The sequence below is a fragment of the Typha angustifolia genome, chromosome 11, assembly GCF_048772165.1.
Source record: "Typha angustifolia cultivar Huaian chromosome 11, ASM4877216v1, whole genome shotgun sequence".
Classification (NCBI taxonomy): domain Eukaryota; kingdom Viridiplantae; phylum Streptophyta; class Magnoliopsida; order Poales; family Typhaceae; genus Typha; species Typha angustifolia.
Window position 1 is genome coordinate 9,535,386 of NC_133249.1, and position 23,562 is coordinate 9,558,947.

Sequence of the window (23,562 nt, forward strand, 5' to 3'; positions counted from 1 at the left end):
TAAGGCCCAAATCAGCCTTCGTCCTCACCGATGATGCTACCGGGTCAAAAGTCCTCAAAACTATCGTCAGCCGCCCATACACCGCCTCAAACGATGTCATATATATGCTATGATGATGAGCGGTGTTATATGATCACTCTACCAATGGTACGAAGTGCAACCATCACCTTGGTCTCTCACCTACAAACAATTAGAGGTATTGCTTGATCTCTCGATTGACCACCTTGGTTTGGCAATCCATCTACGAACAAGAGGCCAAACTTTGGTTCAGTTGAGTCCCTTGCAATCTGAAATATTCCATTCAGAATTTGATGAGGAAGATGTGGCCTCTATTAAATACAATGGATCGAGGTATGCCATATAATATTGCCATATCACGAACAAAAATTTTAGCTACTAATTTAGCAAAGAACAGGTGCGCCAAAATTGAGAAATGTACATATTTACCCAACCAGTCCACCACAATAAAAATTATTGAGTACCCATGTACCAACAGTAGACTTCTATGAAATCCATGGATATATCCTCCTATATGCAATCCGACATGGGCAAAGGTTGGAGCTAGCTTCAATATGTCATTCTTTGCTCGTTGACACTTTTGGCATGCTTGGACACCTTATGACCTACCTCGGGAGTAGCATGGAAGTGCTCTAGTAACCTGGATCGCAATTCATCACTATCAGGCACTCGGATGCATCCACGATCGATCAACAAGCTGGCTCAGTTCTCCAACTCAGTATGACTCATTAGATCATCCTCAATTTCTTATAGCAACTTGTGAATTTCTGGATCAACAGCACTTGCATTTCTAAGCTTGTCAAGGAAGGGAAATGTGGGGATCAATAAATCCACAAATTCTGTGGTGTTGGATTAGCATGACAAGGCATCCACCACTCAATTTTTCGTTTTCTTTCTATATTGTATATCATAGTCATAACTTAGAAGTTTAGTCACCCATCACTGCTATTTCAAGGTATGGATCCGCTATCCCATGAAGTAAGGAAGACTTTTTTGATTAGTCTAAACCACAAACGACGCTCAATCAACTACGGTCTCCACTTCGTGACCACATAGAATATAGCAAGCATTTCTCTCAAATATATTGACATTTGATGCGATTTCTCAAACAAGGCTTTGCTAAAAAATGCTATAGGTCTACCATCTTGCATTAGAACAACACCTATGCACACTCCCGATACATTACATTCAACAACAAAGCCTTTACAAAAGTCCAGCAAGGCCAAAATAGGTGCTAATGTCATAGCAATTTTAGATTTTCGAATGCTATCGTAGCTTCTTCAGACCACTCAAATGCATTCTTCCTTAGTAAGGCAATAAATGGAGCAACAATTGTTCAATATTCGACAATGAATCGATGGTAGCAGTCAATCAACCAAAGAAATCCTTGAAGTACTCACACCATCTTTGGTAGTGGCCACTCGAGCATGCATGCAATTTTGCTCAAGTCGACCACCACCCCCTCAACTGAAATAATGTACCAATGCAGAAAAGGTCTAAACACATCACTCATAAGACCTCGAAAAGTTATTGAAGCTTTTGTGAGGCTGAATGGCATCACCCAAAACTCATAGTGGCCATTTTGAGTCTAGAACGCCATTTTGTACACATCTGTTGGATGAACTCTAATTTGGTAATAATCGACCCTGAGATCAAGTTTTCTGAATATAGTAACCCCTAGAAGTTCATCCAGTAGCTTCTCGATGGCCAAATAGGATACTGGTCTTTAACAGTAATGGCCTTTAGTGCTCGATAGTCAACACAAAAACATCAAATTCCTTCTTTCTTTCTCACCAACAACATTGGCGAGAAGTATGAGCTACAACTTGGTTAGATAATTGTTGTTCTAACATTTCAGCAATCATCTTTGAAATGATCTCCTTTTGCACATGAGTATATCGATACGCTCTCAGGTTAGTCAATTCAGCCCTCGGAATGATCTCTATGCGATGATTGATTTCTCTAACCGGCGATAGCCCTTTCGGGTCCTCAAATAGATTTTGAAATTTAGCAAGTCTAGCAAATTAATAGGTGTAACTAAGCTCAAATTTGGCATGAGTTCAACTGGTCCTATTTGAAAAAAAGTAAGCCTCATCATGTGCACCCAGCTGCCCCACTCTACAATGTCGGAGTCGATTAGGACATGACTTCATCAAAGTGCACCACTTTGTTGTTTCTCCAGAATGTCATCAACATATTGCTGAAATTGAACGTGACGAGACCCAAGTTTTGTAGCCATTGTGTGCCTCGAACCACATCAACACTTTGTAATGTAAGAGGATACAAATCCACAATCAACTTGTGACCTTGGACTTCGATACTGACCCGACGGCATAAGTTGTTCACCCTCAAATTTGTGCCATCTCCAATGGTGACGTTGGAATCGTTGGTTCCACTTCCAATCCAATGACTCTAACCAACCACTAATTTAGAAAATTATGTGTGCTCCAAAAGTCAATTAAGATATGCTTTTCTAATAAGGCACTCCACCCTTAGCTACTAGTCTTAGGATCATACATTCATTGACACACACTTGACTGCATCATATTTTGTTAATTTATTTATGTACTTTTGACCGAATTTTAATTATCTTTTTATTTGACGGATTTTCATCAATGCATCTTTTGTCATAATAGAATTTTGGATTTCATAGTTTCGACCGAATTGTGTTGCTTTAATGGATTTCTTTTGGCCATGTCTTATATATATATATCAATTGCTGAAATCTGGTATGTAAATTGCTGGTAGGTTGCATGTCCTAAATGTCTAGTAGGCATGTTGCATATATTTTATAAATATTAGATTGACCATTAAGCCTTGCTGCAATTGCATACTCAAGCAAAATTTCATATTGCATGATGGAAACCTTGACATATTAAGGTTTCACAAAGTAAAAAAATTATAAAAAAGAAATCCAGTAGGGGAAACTAAAAAAAAGAGTGATAAGAAATAAAAAATTTACATGAAATCATTTTGAAAAGATTTAAGGAAAGGGTAAATTTTGGTATGAAATCATTTTAAAAAGATTCAAGGAAAGTGTTAAGAAAGATATAAATTGATGACATTGAAGAAGAAGAAGCGGAGGGGAAAAGGAATCCAATCGCTGGTCAAGCATATTGAAGATCATAGACTTCCAGCCTATTTAGGAGGGAGGAATTTTTCCAAAACCAACTATTAACTTTGTGATCACCAAGAGCAGAAGGAAAAAAACAGAAGAAAAAAGAAGAGGGATTCGCCAACTTAGATTTTTAAATACAAGAAACAAGACATCCCTGAAGAGTCTGCTGCTTAAAAGAACGTTTCAAGATAGGATATTCATAATTTAAGGGATATAAAGAAGCAAAAGCGCTAACAACAATCATATCTTCATTTCTTGAATATGGAAGATTTTATAACACATCTTTACAGAAAAACATTAGTATCTATCTATGTATTGCATCAAACTTCCTTTGCATCAATATTTTAATAAGTCAAGTTAATTAGGCACAAACATTTGAAACAGCATGTAACTGACAATAAAAAACAATCAAGCCATTACGCACCACCATTCAGTCAACTGAGGCCCAAATACCCTAAACAGAATGAGTCTCTTGGCCCAATTGGATTCAGAATGAAGGCCCAAATATGTTTCTTATACAAGGAAAAATACATGCATATCAGAATAACCCAATTAATTTTCAACACCTCATGTCTTATATACAGATAAAAGTTTTTTTCGTCATATGAGTCAATAATCAATCTCCTTGAATGCGTTTCACAATGATAACAATGAAGACCAAGACTGACAGCATAAATGATGAACTTAGTATATCACTCGCAGTATCCCAACTTATACCCTTTTCTTGTGAATGAAAAAGCTCATTCACCAGATTGGTGATCTTATCAATAAGTTCCAATATCTTGGACATTGCATTCTCCAAAATCCAACTCATAACTCTTGTTACAATGTCAGCAAACATCCTAGTTTTACTTCCTACAGCTGCATAAAAAAATGTCAGCAAGATTCAGCCAAAAATTAATAAATGCCTACAGAAATATTGTCTTCAACCACTCCTTTTTTGAAAAATAGTTAGTAACATTAGTTAATGAACACATTCAATTCTTTAAATTATATTAAAACTGGCAGTTTAGATTTTTCTTTTTTAGAAGATTATAACTAACATGATATATATGTCCTACAACATAAATGTCTCCAAGCAAAAAGGACAACACAACAATATGGTACTTCTCGCAAAGTAAGAGACAAATATCCTGGCACCATTTCAAATCATCTAGCCAAACAGTCTACTTCTTGTAGAAGGAAAAGTCTGCTTTGGAAATTAGTTCCCTTCCTCCCTGATTGTAAAGATTAGGTCGTGCTGCTTTTTCCCTGCCTAACAACATAAACAATATAAAATCATCTCATTTTTTGCTTATGTATATTCTAGTTTTTAGATTGGCTGAACTACCTATGAAGTTACTAAAATCCCCCAGTTTAACTTGACTAGATCCTTAGGAATCTGACTCAGATAAAATGATGTTCCAACCAAGTCTGTCCCAACTGAACAATTCAACGGTTATATGATGTGGGGAGGAAACGAACAGATTTGAGACAGAAATAAGTGCAATTTGGGGATTGCAAACATTACATTCAAAAAGAGTGAAACGCATTGTTATATTAAATTTAACCTACATAACATGAGATGAGTCAAAAAGGCCCAGATAATGTAGGAGAGTAAAACAATCCATTTATGTATAATGATGTGGTGGATTGCTCAATGAAAGATCAAATTTTATCAAATGTAAAACCTCTTTAGAGTTTGGACAACCGCCAACATAATCATACTCAAATACAACATAAACAATATAAAATCATCTCATTTTTTGCTTATGTATATTCTAGTTTTTAGATTGGCTGAACTACCTATGAAGTTACTAAAATCCCCCAGTTTAACTTGACTAGATCCTTAGGAATCTGACTCAGATAAAATGATGTTCCAACCAAGTCTGTCCCAACTGAACACTTCAACTGTTATATGACGTGGGGAGGTAACGAACAGATTTGAGACAGAAATAAGTGCAATTTGGGGATTGCAAACATTACATTCAAAAAGAGTGAAACGCATTGTTATATTAAATTTAACCTACATAACATGAGATGAGTCAAAAAGGCCGAGATAATGTAGGAGAGTAAAACAATCCATTTATGTATAATGATGTGGTGGATTGCTCAATGAAAGATCAAATTTTATCAAATGTAAAACCTCTTTAGAGTTTGGACAACCGCCAACGTAATCATACTCAAATACAATATAAACAATATAAAATCATCTCATTTTTTGGTTATGAATGTTAGCGGTAACAATCTGATTCCAAAGAGTTACAAAAAATCTGATCAAAATAAATAAATTAAATGAACTTATATATTACAAAATATAAAATTCTGAATAGTTAAGTCTAGTGTTGAACACTATTTCCTTAAGACCAATTCGCCCTCCACCGATTACTTCTGGAACAGCGGACGTCAGTCTCCCAGGATACAACAACTGCTTTGCACTGGAAAGGAAGCAGCTTTCTAATGCCTTGATTGAACCTGAGAAGTTAGTCTTTGAACCACGTCAAGCTGAAGTAGAAAAGAGGAGAAACTACCATGGAATGGGGCCACAGGTCAGACTTGGACGAGGATACAATTCGAATGGCAACCATGGGATCCAAGGGCGAACAGTATGGCTAAAATTTCTAAAATTCAGCGAAGGATATCCGGTCGGTTGGTTATATCATGCAGAGCTATTCTTTCCTTCCAAAGGATGCCAAAGATCAAAAAGTCTTGCTCACAAGTTTTTCATCTTGAGGGCTCAGCCCTACATTGGTAACGAGATGCCACCACCTACTAAAATTTGGATCAGTGAAAAATCTTTAGTTCCTGCCTCAATGAAATTTGGATCTAGTTGGTTGATTTTGATGCTCTTCTTATTAAGACAGTTTAGCGAACCATCATGTGTGCGTATCAAGAAGAGTTTGCTAAAATTAGCGCTTGTTGCTTTTCACCATGGTCGGATATATCATTGAAGAGCACTTCTATTTCAGGATTGCGGAGTGAAATCTAAGTAGACATTCAAGCGCTTCCACCACAGACCTTGGAGGAGACCTATGAAGACGTCATACTCATAGAAAAGAAGTATATATGACACAAGGTACCCGACGCGGCCTAATTGGACGACAGGAAATTTTTCTACTAGACCAAGGGTGCCTGCTGCAAATTCTGGACAACGACCGCCCCTTCAGACCTCAGCTAATATAAGGAAAGATTCTAGGCCAGCTGTTCGTATTGTAAGTTCGGCCCAAGTAGAGGAGAGACAAGCAAAAGGTTTATGTTTCTATTGTGAAGAGCGATTTACACCAGTCATCGGTGTGCAAAGACAACAAGGAGTGATGTTGATTGATGGGTAAGAGAACATTAAAGATAATGAGGGCGAGGAAGAGAATCTAAAGAAGGCAATGGATGAGTATGTGAAAGAAGTCAAAGTCAAAATCTCAATGCATACCTACCTAAGAGGTTCTTGGTTGGTTATGGGAAGAAAGCAACACCCGTAATGACTCTCCTAAAGAAGGATGCATTCGAGTGGAGCAACAAAGCTACAACAGCTTTCAAGGCATTAAAATCAGCAATGACGTTGGCACCGGCTTTGGCGCTACCCGACTTCACCAAAAGCTTCATCATTGAATGCGATAATTTGGGAGTGGGAATAGGTGTTGTTCTCATGCAAGAGGGCAAACCTATCGCCTATTTTGATAAGAGCTTTATCCAGAAAATTGCAGCAACTCTCAAACATACGAGAGAGAGATATTAGCAATTGTGCATGAATTGACAAAGTGGAGATCATATCTAATCGAGCGCCACGTCATCATCCATACCGACTAGAAGAGTCTTCCCTACTTCATAGGACAACGTATCCACACACCGACACAACAGCCAAGGTCACAAAATTACTAGAATACGATTATGAGCTACAATATAAAAAGGAAATAGAAAATCAAGCGGCAAATGTTTTATCGCGTCAACCACATGAAGCTTAACTTGCAGCCTTTTCTACTATATCTTTTCCCTTCCTCAACAACATAAGGAGAGCAGGTATAATTGACCCTTAAGTGAGAGGTTTGTTGCAGGAAATTAAAATTGATCCGAAGAGCCACCCCAAATTGGAAGACCAAGACAGGCTTTTACTCAACCATTGGTGATTCGTGTCCCCGAGGATGAGTCGTTATGGACCAGATTGTTAGAGGACTTTCACTGCACTCCAGAAGCAGGAGAGAGGGTATCTTGAAGACCTATAAGAGGATCTCCCAAATCTGGTCTAGATTGAAGAAAAACATCAAAGCATAGTGAGAACATGCGAAACAACGGGTGAAGATGGAGATGATAAAGCTGGCTGGACTTTTACAGCCATTGCTCATTCTAGACCATGCGTGAAGGACATATTCATGGACTTTATTGAGGGTTTATAGTGGTTCAAGGGTACTCAGTGATATTCGTTGTGGTAGACCATCTAATCAAATATGCTCATCTTTTTCAGCCTTGGTTGATACGATTTGGACTTCACCGATGTTGTCTCGAGTATGGCTACACTTTAGAAATATCTTTTTTCTTATTTTAGTGTTTAATTCATAGAAAAATAAGTTTTCTGTATGTCGCATTTGAACGCGGGTGCAGTGTGTTCGAACGCGCTTGCAAACGCCTGCATCAGGTTCGCAAATACAGAGACTGCAAAATATACGCTCAAACGCTGCGTTCAAACGTGCTTGTGAATGCTTGCATCACGTTCGCACATACAGAGAATGTAAAATGTGCGTTCGAACGCGGTCAGCGAAAATCTACTGTTTTAGGGTGAATAATTATCATTTTTAAATTGTTTGGTTAGCCTCTAAATGTGTAGATTACAACCATGGAATCATTATTGAATGAATTAAGTTTTGCCTTGTCTCCTTCGTCTTCTCTCTCGTTCTCTGGTTCCCCGGCGACGCCGCTTCTAACCCCGCTCGACCGGCACTCACTCTAGTCCCTTATTTCAATTTATCTATCACCTTGCCCTAACCCCTTCCATCATCCGTAATCCTTCCACCTCCACTTACTCACCGGTGCCACCCCATTATCGCCGGTCCACCACCCTCCACCATCACCAAGGATCTCATGCCTCCATCCACGGATCCAAAAACGGACCCCCTGATATTCGTCTACTAATTGGACGATATCTTGAGATCCTACTGTCTGTTTCGCCTGAAACTAGATTTTGTTAGAAAGCTCTTTTTCGGGGCTACGACATATCAAAATTTTACGTCGATCCGACGGCTGCATCTTTCAGGATCTATTTTCAAAGTTCCGTGTCAGATCCTGTCCAAATTTGAAAACGGGATAAGATCTAACCTTAGCTCAAAAGGAGATCGTACCAAGAGTGGTATCAGAGTCACCATTTCTCGAACACGCACTTCCTATGACAACAACCAGAGCCATGGCTGCATGGTGAGATGAGGAAGAAGAGATTTTCCCAATAGAGGAGGAAACGGTTGTGGAGACTTCCACCCACGGAACCACCCGACTAAACTTGAATACAAAAGAGCCTAGCATTCAAGCCATGTTTGGGTCTTTTTTCGAATAAATGGGCATCAGCAACTAGATGATGATGGAGATGATACGAGAATTACAGGCGACAAGGGAAGCCATGGCAAACGGAAATGCACCATCGACCCCACGATGCGAGTCCACCCCCATGAACCCGCTACCACCGGTTTAGAATTTGCACCAACAAGCGCCCCTGCTGCCACCACCCTATGAGCAGAGACAAGCAAGGATAGTTCCACCAGGCCCAGTTGCAGGTGAGCCCATCCGACGAGCGAACCACTATGGAGATCATCTTGGAGATCTAGATCCGTAGGCGGGGCAATACAAACTAGAACCGTGTCGAATCAACCAAAATTGAAGGAGGGATCATCAACCATTCATGGTGCATCCTCCTCCGGTTAGACAAGGACTGGGATATAATCCAGATCGAGATAACGGTATTTGTGGGCAGATCATGCGTCTCAAATTTTCCAAGTTCAAAGGTGGTGATCCGATCGATTAGTTGTATAGGGTGAAACAATTCTTCGCGTACCAATGTATAGCGAAAGAATATAAGGTGACGCTTGCGAGCTTCCACCTTGAAGATGCGGCGCTTCATTGGTTTCAAGCAGCCAATGCCCATGAGACGATTGAAACTTAGGTCGACTTTTATGCCGATATCACACGGCGATTTGGAGCATTGGGGTATGAAGACTTCGATGCTCTCTTCTCAAAGACGATGCAAAGGACTACGATTGGGGCATACCAAGAAGAATTTAAGAGGATAAGTAGCCGATGCTAACCTCCATGAACGGATCAACAACTACGCAGTACCTTCATATCTGAACTGCAGGGAGACATACAAACTGACGTGAGGGCTTTAAGGCCTACAACCTTAAAGGAGGCCTTCGAAGATGCAATACTCATGGAAGACAAATATCGAGCCATAAAGTTACACCTCAAACAGAACTGGTCGAGCCAAGAAAGCTACAATCTAGCTGAACCAACCATAGCGGCAGAAAATGTTACCGGTGTACCAAGAACCGTTGCTGCAATGGTTCCTCCTCGAACACCCCTGAAGCTCTCCCAAGATGTGAAGTACGCACCTAGAGGTCCAGGATGAGCACTCACACCTACTCAAGTGGAGGAACGAAGAGCCAAAGGCCTATGCTTTCGTTGTGATGAGAAGTTTGTACCCGAACATCATAGCGCAAAACCAATGGGATCGATGATGCTAATAGACGGATTAGAGGAGGTAGATGAAGAGATTGCAGCTGAAGATGAAGATGTCGCTGGACAACAAGGAGTAGCTTAGGAGCAACTCGTGGAGGACATGATCGCCGAAATCTCCCTCCACGTCTATTTAGGGACAGTCGCGCCAAAGACTTTGCGAGTGAACGGTATAGTCAAAAAAATCACAGTAAGAATCTTGATCGACACCGGATTCACCCACAAATTCATTGATAAGAGGCTTCTTAGAAAGATTGGGCTCAAGTCGGAACCCACGAACGGGTTCGATGTGACGATTGGAGATGGCACCATATTGCGAACAGATTTTATTTATAGTGGTATGGAGTTGAAGGTACAAGGCCAAATTTTCACACTGGATCTTTATCCGTTGGCCTTGTGAGGTGCCGACATTGTCTTAGGGACTCAATGACTTCAAAGCTTAGGGCTCGTAACATTTGATTTTTCAAATATCACACTTACATTTCAGAGAAATGGTCGAAGAGTGCTACTGGATGGAAACCAACCGCGGCAAAGGCCGACGTTGCAACCATTATTAGGGCTTCCATGTGTAGGGGACCGAGCTTTACTCTTGCAAATGGCGGTTGCTAAACCAGAACATCCACCATCAAGAGAAATACCCGTTGACATACAAGAGCTACTGCAGGAATTCAAGGATCTTTTCGAGGAGCCTCGAGGACTATCGCCGAATAGTCAGCATGACCATCGCATTCAGATCATTCCGGGGGCTGAACTAGCAAATGTTCGGCCATATCGATACCCACATGTCCAGAAGGAGGAGATCAGCAAATTGGTGGTGGAAATGCTAGAGCAAGGGATTATTCAACCGAGTAAAAGCGCCTACGCATCGCTGGTGCTGTTGGTTCGAAAGAAAGCTAGGAATTGGCAATTTTGCATCGACTACCGAGCCTTAAATACGATCACTGTGAAAGACCGCTACCCAATACCGGTGATCGAGGAGTTGCTGGATGAATTTACAGGGTTGGCTTACTCCAGCAAACTTGACTTAAGAGCGGGGTACCATCAAATCCACGTTGACCTAGAAGATGTGCACAAAATAGCGTTTCGAACTCACGATGGCCACTATGAGTTCCGAATCATGCCGTTTTGGCTCACCAATCCACCGGCTACCTTCCAAGGGCTGATGAATGACCGTTTTCACCCGCTCTTGCGTCGGTACGTGCTCGTCTTCTTTGACAATATTCTAGTGTATAGCAGAAATTGGAGCGAGCACTTGCAGCATGCGCGTGAGGTGTTAAATATCTTGCGACAAAGCCAGTTAAAAGTCAAGATGAGCAAGTGTCTATGGGGTGAGCTACGAGTGGAGTACTTGAGTCATATAATCTCAGTGAGAGGAGTGGAAGCCGATCTAAGCAAGATCAAAAATATGGTGGATTAGCCGATTCCCACTAATCAACAGGAATTGAAGGGATTTCTTGTGTTGACGGAGTACTATGATACACTTAGTTAGGATCTTTTCTTATTACATTAGGTGTTTATTTTTATTAAAATAAAATTCCTATAAGTCGCGTTTGAACGCAGGAGGGGTTGCATTCGAACGCCCTTGTGAACGCCTATATCAGGTTTGCAAATACAGAGAACGCATATTGTGCATTCAAACACGGTTGGACGAGTTCGAACACCCGCGTTCGAATGCTTGTATCGCGTTCACACATCCAGAGATGGAGCTTTTTCAGTGCGTTCGAACGCGATCGACAAAAATCTTCTAGAATTAGGGTTTCATATTGGTTTAGGAACTTGTTGGCTAGCCTCTATAAATATGTGGATGGCAGCCAACTTCATTATGCTATTCGATTATTGATTTCTTGCCTCCTATCTTCTCTCTAGACTCTCTCCTTTCTCCATATTCACCATCCTTCTACCTCTATCGTTGGCAAGGTTTTTTCTAACTTCTAATCTTCCTCGACTATCGAGCAACCCCTCTTCTTTGAGATCTCGACCACTTCATTCCCTTCGTCTACTTCCCTTAATCACATCCACAATCCACCTTCATCTCCATACCCATCCGTAACCCTAACATCCACTTCACCCGTCACCACCACCATAACTCACGTTATTTCGTGTTTTCGTCCCTACTACAGTTCGAATCTGTGAAGGGCATAAATACGAAAGTTGTAGATCAGGAAGTTATACATCTAACCCAATTGGTTTCGTAATTTTCTGACTACTGGAGAATATCTGACGAATATTTTTCCACGATTGCATGGACTAATTTCTGAAATACATTCAGATCTTAAAGGAATCATAGCGTAGCCTATCTTAGGTTCAAGAACTCATCAATTTAGTATCAGAGCCTATCAAAGTGGTATCAGAGCAGGTAAGCCTCAGACCTCCATTAATGGTTAAAACAAGAAAGATAACATCAATAAGGAGACCTATAGTAAACACACCAACAAAGGAAGACTCAATGCACGATGATCCTAACCGTGCGGCCGATTCCTTTGGAGCGACCACGGCAGGAATGAATCAACCAACGTCCATGGGTTCGTCGAGAAGAATTGGCACTATAAGGATAAGATTGATCTCTATGGAGATGGTAATGGACGTGCTCGAGGTGTAACAACCCAATCCAAAAAAAAAAAAAAATCTTTCTATGGGCACGACGTGGCCGGCCATAGTGTGATCGGCCTCGCGCCTGTGCAGTGGGGCTGCGTGGGGGAGGTGCCACGCAACCCCCCCCCTCGCGTCGCCGCAGCCAACCGGCTGCAGCCATCAGGCAGCGGCGGGCCCCAGCGCCGCCGCAGCCACCGCCAACCTCCCACCGCCTTCCGTCTCTCTTTAAATCTCTCTCTCTCTCGTTTGGTCTCTCTCTCTTTAAACCTCTCTCTCTCTCTCGATCTCTCTCTCTCATTGAGGCCGGCCTATCGCCGCCGTCGCCGTCGCCACCTCCGCGAGCTCCGGTGAGCTCCTTTCTCTCCCCCCCTCTCTCTCTCTCTCTCGCGCGCGCGCTCACACCCGAGCTCGGGCACGTCGGAACAGAGCCGCCAGCGAGAGGCCGGCCGCTGGCTAGCCAGCAGCGGCCGGTGCCCTCCCCGCCGACCCGGTTCCGCAGTTCCCTCCCCTCCTCTCTTTCTTCTCTTCTTCTCTTCTCTTTTCTTCTTCTTCTTCCTTCTTTCTTCTTCCTTTCTTCTTCTTCCTTAGCTGCTTCTCCTCTTCTTATTTTCTACAAGATCCTTTATCCTTTTAATTTTATTATTTATTTATTTAGGTATTTCTGTCTTAATTAATACAAATAGATTTAGACATTATTTATTTTAATAATAATACATATTCATCATTATGATTATTATTAATTAAAGTTTATTGATGATTAATTAAGTGGTAAACTATTACACATAATATAGGTAATACTTATATTTATTTATTTATTTACTTATATGTATATTAGATTAATAGATAAATTTGTAAATTATAGTTATTAGATTTATATTCTAATATTCTTATGATATAAATTTTAAGTAATTCTGTTAATTTATTATACATTATTATTTTGTAACAAATAAGATAATGACTACATAATCCCTAATTAATCAAGATATAATTTAATTATAATTAGGTTTTTATCTATATTTATATTTTATTTATAATTAAAATCTAGCCAATCATAAAAATAAGTAGAAATTCTAAAATCTAATAAATCATCATATTTTACTCGAACGGATTATAATGGGATAAACAACTAACTTTATGTTATTTAAACATTTTCAGATCCCGAACCCTTTATTTGAGACCCCATTGTACTTGCTAGCGAGAAGTGTCACACAGTTGATGGGCGGATGTAAGGGATACGTGGTTTGTATCTTCTGATTAGTGTGAGTAGTCTTATCCCCTAGATCCCTTTCTCAAATTAGGTTATATTATATATTATGTACATGCATGTTTTGGCCTCCAGCATGATTATATGATTTTATCTAGAGATGATTACAGTCGAGCATATTTTTATCATGCATATAATTAGGCTGATCTTGGATATGAGTATGATGATGATAAATAGAGATGATAAGATATGATTATACTGTGGTGAGGTTATGTCTAGTTGATCTGTAGCATGGGTATGCATATAATAGATTAGCATGAGTATGCATGTGTTGACTATATAGTTGGAGACTACATTGCATCATTTTTCTCTTGATTCCTATTCCACCTAAATTCCTGTTATGCATTGACTTGTTATCGTACTGGATATATGCATATGATCTGTCATTTAGAAGGAAAGCATGAAATGTGATTGATAGGATAGTTGATAGAAAGCGTGAGGATACCCGAGTGAGCGCGAGGGTTAGGGCATGCCTGGAGATGACTGATCGCTTGACATAGTCGTGATCCTGTTGGCCTTACGTCTGAGGTCGTTAGTCTGTGTGCGCAGCAGACATTCGGACACATGCCGTTCGCCAGGGCATATGTGGCGAGTTATCCTCACGAGGTTTCTATCAACTATGTGGGTGCCCGGTCTGGATGGATGTTGATACCCTAGCGGGTGGCGGGGTATGGTTATATTAGAGATACTCTTGCGGGTGGCGGAGTATGCTCTGAGCCTTTGGATATGATGTTGAGACCGGGTACCGGGTATTGACTGTGCACAGTGGTCTAGTATGATGATATTATACCGAGATGTCGATGATAATCGTAAATGTTGAGAAATGCATATGATTTTATTTTTATCTGACATACCTGATTATTAAGTGGTCAATATACATCATATATGGTTGCATTTGGTATCATAGCATGGTCATAGTCGGCATGCATCATGTGTCATATTTGATAGAGAGTTATGATGATCATATGACATGGAGATTTGTTTATTCATTGTCGAGGATTATATACTTTTATCAGTTATGATATGTTATCTACTTTTCATTTATATATTATTGAGGATACATTCATATACTCATTCATGACATGATGTTGCTTTCTGATTCATATTATCCAGTACATGATTTACTCTCTGTTTGGCATCACTGATTCGGGGTAATGTCTATTCACTGAGCCTTTTGCTCATGACTCTCTTTATTTCTTTTCTAACCCCTCAGATTTGTGGTACGTGATAGCGACCTGAGATATCTTGGGAAGATATTTTAGAGTGATAATGAGGTGAGCTATTGATGCGAGACGATATAGAAGATAGTTTAACCAGACATTGAGTTGTATCGTTGTTTGTTATATTTGTACCTTATTGTATCAGACGATGATTTATATAATATAGGTCGAATCATAGTGTACTCTTGTATTAGTTATTTTATTTGTATCTTGATGGTTTGTTGTGGCCTGTGTGGGTCTTGCCAGATTATGTAGCGGTCTAGTATATATTATTGTGGACTTTGATATTCATATGTTAACAGGTTTATTTGGTTAAGAGTATGATTTATTTGGTGATGGATTATATGATCATGGATAGGTTAGCAGGTTTTATTTGATGATGTCATGATTATATGTGCACAGGAGAGTATCCGTGTGTGACGGGCCCCGCCCGACTTGTCGCGTGCGTCGCGCGTGCCGTGCGACCGCGTGGGCGTGCACGTGCCGTGCCGGGCGGGGGCGTTACACGAGGATTTAGAGAAGATGATCAACATGCACAAAAGTTTAGACCTGAACAAAGGATCTTTCGTGAACCCGACAATGCTATTCGGGGGAGAACCGTACGCTTAGACTTTCCAAAATTGCAAGGCGGTGATCCAATAGATTGGGTGTTTGAAGTTGAATAATATTTTGATTGTCAAGGTACAACAGAAGATGCAAAAGTCCAGATGGCAAGCTTTCACCTCCAAGAAACGGTTATTCATGATGGTGGATTTATCAGATGGTTAATTTTTGTAAGAGGATTACATGCAGATTTGGGGCAGCAGCATATGAAGATTTTGCTACCACATTAAGCAAGATGGTTCAGAGGATAACCGTATTAGAGTACCAAGCAGAGTTTAAAAGAGTTAGTAGTCGTTATGAGCCACCGTGGCCTGAACCGACATTGATGAATACATTTATTTCAGGGCTGCGGGATGAGATACAAGCAGATGTTCGTGCTCTATGTCCTACTACTCTCAAGGAAGCCTTTGAGAAGGCCGTGAGGATGGAACAAAAGCATAGGGCTCTAAAGATGGCAGCGAAAACCAATTAGGGCAATCAAGATGGGCAGTTTGCACCTAAAACGCCGACTGAAAATTTTGCGGGTTCAAAAACAGCGGCTGCGGCTATTAGACCACGACCACCTTTGAGACCTTCAGATCTTAGAGGAGGCACTAGACCCCCCGTTCGAACTCTCACACCTGCCCAGGTGGAGGAGCGAAGAGCCTTTGCTTTCGATGTGATGAGTGTTTCACCCCCGGTAATCAGTGTTCTAAACCGATCGGGAGTGTGATGCTTATCGATGATGAGATTGATGATGGAGAGTGTCCAGAGGAGACCCATGAGGAGACCGTTGAGGAAGGCGTTGAGGAACATATCCAAGCTGAAATATCAATGCATGCATATTCGGGTACTTCTGCACCGAGGACGTTACAAGTAGATGGACTCGTTAGAAAGCATTGTGTGCACATCCTCATCGATTCGAGGAATACATAACATTCTAGACGAAAGGTTAGTGAGGAGATTGGGTTTGGATGCCGAACCGACCACGGGATTTAACGTTGCTATTGGAGACGGCACGAAGCTTAGGGCAAAGAGCTTGTGTCGCCGAGTCGGTATACGGGTGCAAGGACATGACATCGTTGTGGACTTGTATCCGTTGGCGCTACAAGGAACGGACGTTGTCCTTGGTGCTCAGTGGTTACAAAGTTTGGGACCCATCACATTTGATTTCCGAAGCATGTGGATGAAATATAAATAAGGAAACAAAGATGTGGGACTTGATGGTGTACGAACTTCACCGATTCCTACGATGCAGCCTATGGTGGGGCTACTTGGTGTGTATGATTTGGCCTATCTTCTTTAGTTAGGACCAGCAAGAGATGAGCCTCAAACGAGTTCAGGTACTACTATTGAATTGTCTAATTTATTAGATAACTTTTATGGACTGTTTGAGGAGCCACAGGAGTTGCCACAGGAGTTGCCACCTAGGAGAGCGGCGGACTATCGCATAAAGATTGTACCTGGGGTTGCACCGGCGAACGTGAGGCCATATCGATATCCACATATGCAAAATAAAGTTATCTCGAAGATGGTTGCCGAGATGTTAAAGCAAGGCCTCATTTAACCAAGTCATAGCTCATACTCATCCCCCGTGCTATTAGTGCGAAAAAAAGACGGAACATGGCGTTTGTGTCGTCTATCGAGTAATAAACGCTATTATCGTCAGAGACCGGCATCCTATTTCGGTTATCGAGGAGTTGCTGGATGAGTTTGCCGGGGCGACTATATTTAATAAACTTGACTTGAGGGCCGGGTATAGTCGCCAACCTCCGGATTTACAACTTTGATATTCATGACTTCTCCAAATTCAGAATTTATCTGCGACAAAACGAAAGCTTAATCCAAGAGGTAATCGGAGAAGATAAGGAAAACTGGTTTAGTTGGTTTGTTAGGGTTTCATATTGTTTTAGGACTTGTTGGCTAGCCTCTACAAATGTGTGGATGGCAGCCAACTTCATTATGCTATTCGATTATTGATTTCTTGCCTCCTATCTAGACTTCTCCCTCCTCTCTCTTCACTATCCTTCCACCTCTACAGTTGGCAAGGTTTCTTCTAACTTATAATCTCTCTCGACTGTCGAGCCACCTCTCTTCTTTGGGATCTCGACCACTTCATTCCTTTCGTCTATTTCTCTTAATCACATCCACAATCCACCTTCATCTCTATACCCATCTATAACCCTAACATCCATTCCACCCGTCACTACCACTATCACCCACGTTATTCCGTGTTTTCATCCTTGCTACAGTTCGAATCTACGAAGGTCGTAAATACGAAAGTTGTAGATCAGGAAGTTACAGATCTAGTGTTAGTGGTAACAATTTGATTCCAAAGAGTCACAAAAAATCTGATCAAAATAAATAAATTAGATAAATTTATAGATTACAGAATATAAAATTCTGAATAGTCGAGTCTAGTGTTGGACACTATCTCCTTAAGACCAATTCGCCCTCCACCGATTACTTCTAGAATAGTGGACGTCGGTCTCCCAGGATAAAACGACTGCCTTGCACTCGAAAGAAAAAGCAACTATTCGAATGCCTTGTTGAATCTGAACTGTGCTGTGCTCTCTCAAATGTAGACTCAAACTTAAGAGTGAACTAAATTTCTATGTAAAATTATGCAGATTGACAGCCTATTTATAGAATTAAACAGGCTCGACGAAAAGATGCAAATGGTCACTGAATGGATGCACCATTTCAGGTCTAAAACCAATTAACAGTTACACCATGAAAGGATTCACCATTTCGGATCAAGTTCAACCAACTAACTAACTGATTAACTGTTCATCGAAGGGACACACCACTTCGACTTCGGGCAGGTTCAACCAACCAACCCGAACCAGACAAGATTTAAACCCGTATTAGGCAAAAAATTAAAATTGGACTGACCCATGCGTGCGAACCAAGCCGGGCGGCGTGCGCATGTGAGTTAAGTTGTATAGTAACTTTTACCCACAAAATAGGTATCCCTTTTGGAGCCCAAAACCTATAAGAAGTTTGTTACTTATATACCATACTAACATTTCTCAAATATCCAATATAGTACTAAACTCACTTTTCTTTATTTTCCATTGCCATAATACCCACTTTAGAGCCAATTTTCATTCACTTCTATTCATGGATTTGACTAAGTGAATATATGACAATAAAGTACTCTTTAAGCTAAATTAATTCCACCATTAAACCATCATTAATAATGTGTGGGCCCCATTTAAAACTTAGCTCAAAGTTAATAAAAAGTTCATGTCAAATACATGAAATTACCAATATCTAACCCAATTGGTTTCGTAATTTCCTGACTACCGGAGAATATCTGACGAATATTTTCCCACGGTTACACAGACTGCTTCCTGCAATAAATTCAAATCTTAAGAAATTGCTCTGTAGCCGATCTTTTGGTACAAGAACGCATCAAAGTGGTATCAGAGCCCATCAATTTAGTATCAGAGTGCATCACAAAGATGGAGTATTTAGGCCACATCATTTCAGCGGATAGTGTAACAACGGATTCTCAAAAAGTTGCTTGCATGACCGCTTGGCCTATTCCTACTACCACCACCGGATTGAGAGGATTTTTGGGGCTGACCGGATTTTATCGCCGATTCATTTCCGAATATGACAAAATCGCTACTCTCACTTCTTCGTTGAAAAAGGACTCTTTTAGATGGACGGATGAAGCCACTATAGCCTTCGAAAAATTGAAAACAGCAATGACGACAGCACCCGCTCTAGCACTACCGAACTTCACCAAAGAGTTCATTATGGAATGTGATGCGTCGGGTGTTGGCATAGGAGCTGTATTAATGCAAGAACATCCCATTGCCTATCTTAGTAAGGATTTATTACAAAAATCTCAGCAATTATCGACTTATAAAAGAGAGATGTTGGCAATTCTGTATGCGGTGATAAAGTGGAGGCCTTGTTTGATCGATAGACGATTCAGTATCCGAACCGATCAAAGGAGCCTTCATACTTTATGGGACAGCGCATACACACTCCGGCACAGCAGAGATGGGTTACAAAATTGCTGGGATATGATTATGAAATCCAATACTAGAAGGGAACGAAAAATAGAGCGGCAGATGCACTATCGCGCCAACCTAATACCGCCGAGCTTGCAGCCTATTCTTCTCCTACATTTAGATCTTGAAGGAATCATAGCGTAGCCTATCTTTGGTTCAAAAACCCATCAATTTGGTATCAGAGCCTATCATACTATTGGCGATTCATTGCCTACTATGGCAAGATTGCTGCCCCGCTGACCTCCTTACTCAGAAAAGAAGGATTTCAATGGACGGCCAAAGCAACGGAGGCTTTCGAAGCATTGAAGACAGCCATGTCTACCGCACTAGTTTTGGCTCTACCGGATTTCAGCAAGCCCTTTATGGTGGAATGTGACGCTTCGAGTGAGGGCATTAGAGCTGTTTTAATGCAAGAGGGCAGGCCCGTGACATATATGAGCAAGGCATTGTCGAACCAATCGTGACAACTATCCATCTACGAGTGTGAAATGCTAGCAATTCTACACGCCGTCACCAAATGGCGACCCTACTTGTTTGGCCAAAGGTTTACTATCCGGACGGACCAACGTAGCTTACTCTACTTCATGGAGCAATGTGTGCACACCCCAGCACAACAACGGTGGGTCACGAAACTCCTTGGGTACGACTACGAGCTAGTCTACAAAAAGAGGATCGAGAACCGAGCAGCCGATGCACTTTCATGCCAACTGGACACAAATGAACTCGCTTCTTTTTCAGCACCAACCCTTCCTCTATTTTCAAATATCTGGGGAACCAGTGCAGAGGATCAAGTCATGGAGGAGCTTGAGTCAGAGTTTAATGATCGCTTCCCAAATTTCACACTTTGATAACAAAATTGCGGAAGCATGGTAGATTAATACGATTCGGACTTCACTGATGTCTCGAGCATGGCTACACTTTAGAGATATCTTTTATTCTTGTTTTAGTGTTTAATTCATAGAAAGATAAGTTTTATGTATGTCACGTTCGAACGCAGATGGAGTGCGTTCAAACGCGCTTGCGAACGCCTACATCAGGTTTGCAAATACAAAGAGTGTAAAATGTGCGTTCGAATGCGCTTGCGAAGGCCTACATCACGTTCGCACATACGCTTGCGAAGGCCTATATCACATTCGCATCTATCACCTTGCCCTAACCCTTTCCATCATCTGTAATCCTTCCACCTCTACTTACTCACCGATGCCACCCCATTATCGCTTGTCCACCACCCTCCACCATCACCAAGGATCTCGTGCCTTTATCCATGGATCCAAAGATTGACCCCTTGACGTTCGTCTACTAATCGGACGTATCTCGAGATCCCACCGTCCTATTCGCTTGAAACTAAATTTGTTGGAAAGCTCTTTTCTAGGGCTACGACATATCAAAATTTCGCGTCGATCCAACGGCTGCATTTTTCGGGATCTATTTTCAAAGTTCCATATCAGATTTTGTCTAGATCTGAAAAAGAGATAAATCGAGCCTTGGTCTAAGGGGAGATCGTATCATTGGTACATCCTTTATTGGCAAAGACGGTGGCTAAAAAGTTTGTGCAAAATGTAGCCAAACTCTATGGCATGCCACATTTGATTGTTTTAGATCGCGATCAAGTTTTATAAGTGACTTTTGAACTAAATATTTCAGGTTGCAAAGGATCCACTTGGACTTAAGCTCAACATATCATCCACAAACTGATGGGCAAACAGAGGTCGTGAACCGAGGATTAAGAAATACCTTCGGTGCTTTATCGGAGATCATCCTAGATGCTGGCTGGAGTACTTGTCATGGACAGAGTAGTCCTACAATACTTCATATCATAGTAGCACGCAAATGACACTGTTTGAGGTGGTATACAGGCACATGGCACCCGTTTTGCGTATTTTTGACCCGCTAGCCTCTTCCAATTGAATCGAAGGTCATTTAACTCTTATGGATCGTGATGACATATTAAAGAAGTTAAAGATACACATAAGGATAGTCCAAAATCAAATGAAGCAAATTTATGATCAAGGGCATTGAGAGCATGAATTTGAAGTTGGTGACATGGTATTCGTACAGGTGCAAGTATGTCATCAAGTGGTGTTACATCCAATGTGAAACTAGAAATTATCACATAGATTTTTCAAACCATTTTAGGTGTTAACGAGGATTGAACCAGTACCGTACAAGGATTGGACTAGACCACATTGTGAGCATGGAGTTGTGCAAGCCCAAGGATAAGTGGCAAACTTGTGTGCCGGTTCGTGTGCTAGCGAGGAGGAGACGACATGGCTTGAGGCTAGAGGCAGAAGTCCTAGTGGAATGACTTGGAAAACCATCCAACGAGGTGATATGGGAGCCCAAGATTTATATCATCGATCGTTTTTCTAACTTTTCACCTTGAGAGCAAGGTAAGGGAAGCTTAGTGGGCTGATATGGACCCAAACACACCAATGAAGCACTCTCGGGCCTAGGCGTTCGAACGCTTGGGCAAAATGCCCTAGCCCGAGAGTAGAAATGGGCCTTAGGCATTTGAATGCCAAAACGACAAATTTGACTTGAACTAGACTTTACATGTTTTCCTTACATTAGGACTCTAATTATCTTAGGACGTGGGTTAGCTTATAAATAGAAATTGAAGCAACCCCTTTTGGAGAAACATTAATTACTTTTGAGTGTTATTGATCTCTATCTTCATTTCTCTCGCTCTTTTTCTCTCTCATTTGGCTAACTCTAAGTTTTGACCAATCTAGCTTCGATTTAGAGATGCCATCGCTTCCTCCTTGACTGATTGCTCCCTTTGTCTATAAGGAATGATCCAACTTCTCCCTCCTCTCGTCTTCCGTTCTACCAAATTATCAACACCTACAAGTTATCGTCACCATCTGTCTTAGTTACCACATAACCTTTATCTAGGGTTTTCCTCTATCAAATCACATCCTTTGCCAAAATCACCACACCCAATGCATCCTATCAATTTTTCTCATCGATTTACACTACTCACACGCCCAATTCCGCCACCAAAATCATATTCTAGACTTTGTCCTAGCTCACCATATTAATCCAGAATTGAAGCCAAGATCGTTTGTACCTTGATATGCTCTTAATCAAAGCAGACCAATATCTCTTTAAGGCCACATGGATATGGATTCGCCTCCAAATATTGAAATGGATAAGTATATTGGTTCACATCTGGTTAAACCTTGCCATTTTGAAAACAAGTGTAGTTTAATATATCAGCAATATATTACCCAACAAAATGATCATGCATCAGTAATAGGAGTAGACCTGATCAAACGGCCCAGCCCGAGCCCGAACTATCTATGGACAGTACGGACCAACCCTTTGCTTGCCTGGCCTGGCCTGCAAGCCCGTCCATCAGCCCGACTCGAAAGCCTGCTCTAGAAACACACCCGTCAGCTCACACAAAAGCCCACCCGTTCGGCCCAATTGTTCAGCCCACACAAAAGCACGCCATACTCTGTACTATTTTTAAAAAAAGAATTTAACATATTATTTTTTCTAAGAAAAGAGAGGAACAAAATTATTTTAAAAAAGATAAGCTAATGGTAAAAAAATTCTACAAATTCGCACTAGCCCGGCCCGACTAACCCGCTCTCTCACGGGCCAACGGGCAGTAACGTAGACTATTCTAGTGATACAATCTCCCCTTAGGCTAAGAGTTGATCTATCCCATTTTCAGATCTGGCACTAAACTTTGGAAGAGGATTCTGAAAGTTATAGCCATCTGATCAATGTGAAATTTTGATATATTGTAGCTTTGAAAAAGAGCTATCCAACGAATCTAATTTCAGGAAAATCGAACGGCGAGATCTGGAGATATCATTAAATAAGTAGACGAACGTCAGGGAGTGAGTTCGTCAATGGATCCGTGGATGGAAGCACGAGATCTTAGGTGGCTTATGGAGGTGGTAAGCCGGCGATAATGGGTGGCACCGATGAGTAAGGTGGTAGTGGAAAGATTATGGATGATGGAAGGGTTAGGACAAGGGTAGAGAGATTTGAAGAAGGAGGAGGAGTGAGCCGTCTCTAAGGGACTAGGGTGAGTGGTTG

General features: G+C 41.2%; 1 protein-coding gene across 1 annotated transcript in view; it reads right to left on the minus strand.

Moving 5' to 3' along the window:
* Positions 1-3,591: 3,591 nt before the first annotated feature.
* LOC140769806 (uncharacterized) overlaps positions 3,592-23,562 on the minus strand; it is a 47,328-nt gene continuing 27,357 nt past the window's right edge. Inside the window, exon 4 of the mRNA XM_073110676.1 lies at positions 3,592-3,997. Within this exon, the coding sequence (XP_072966777.1) occupies positions 3,753-3,997 (245 nt within the window). The 3' untranslated portion in view covers positions 3,592-3,752. The remainder of the gene's footprint in view (positions 3,998-23,562) is intronic.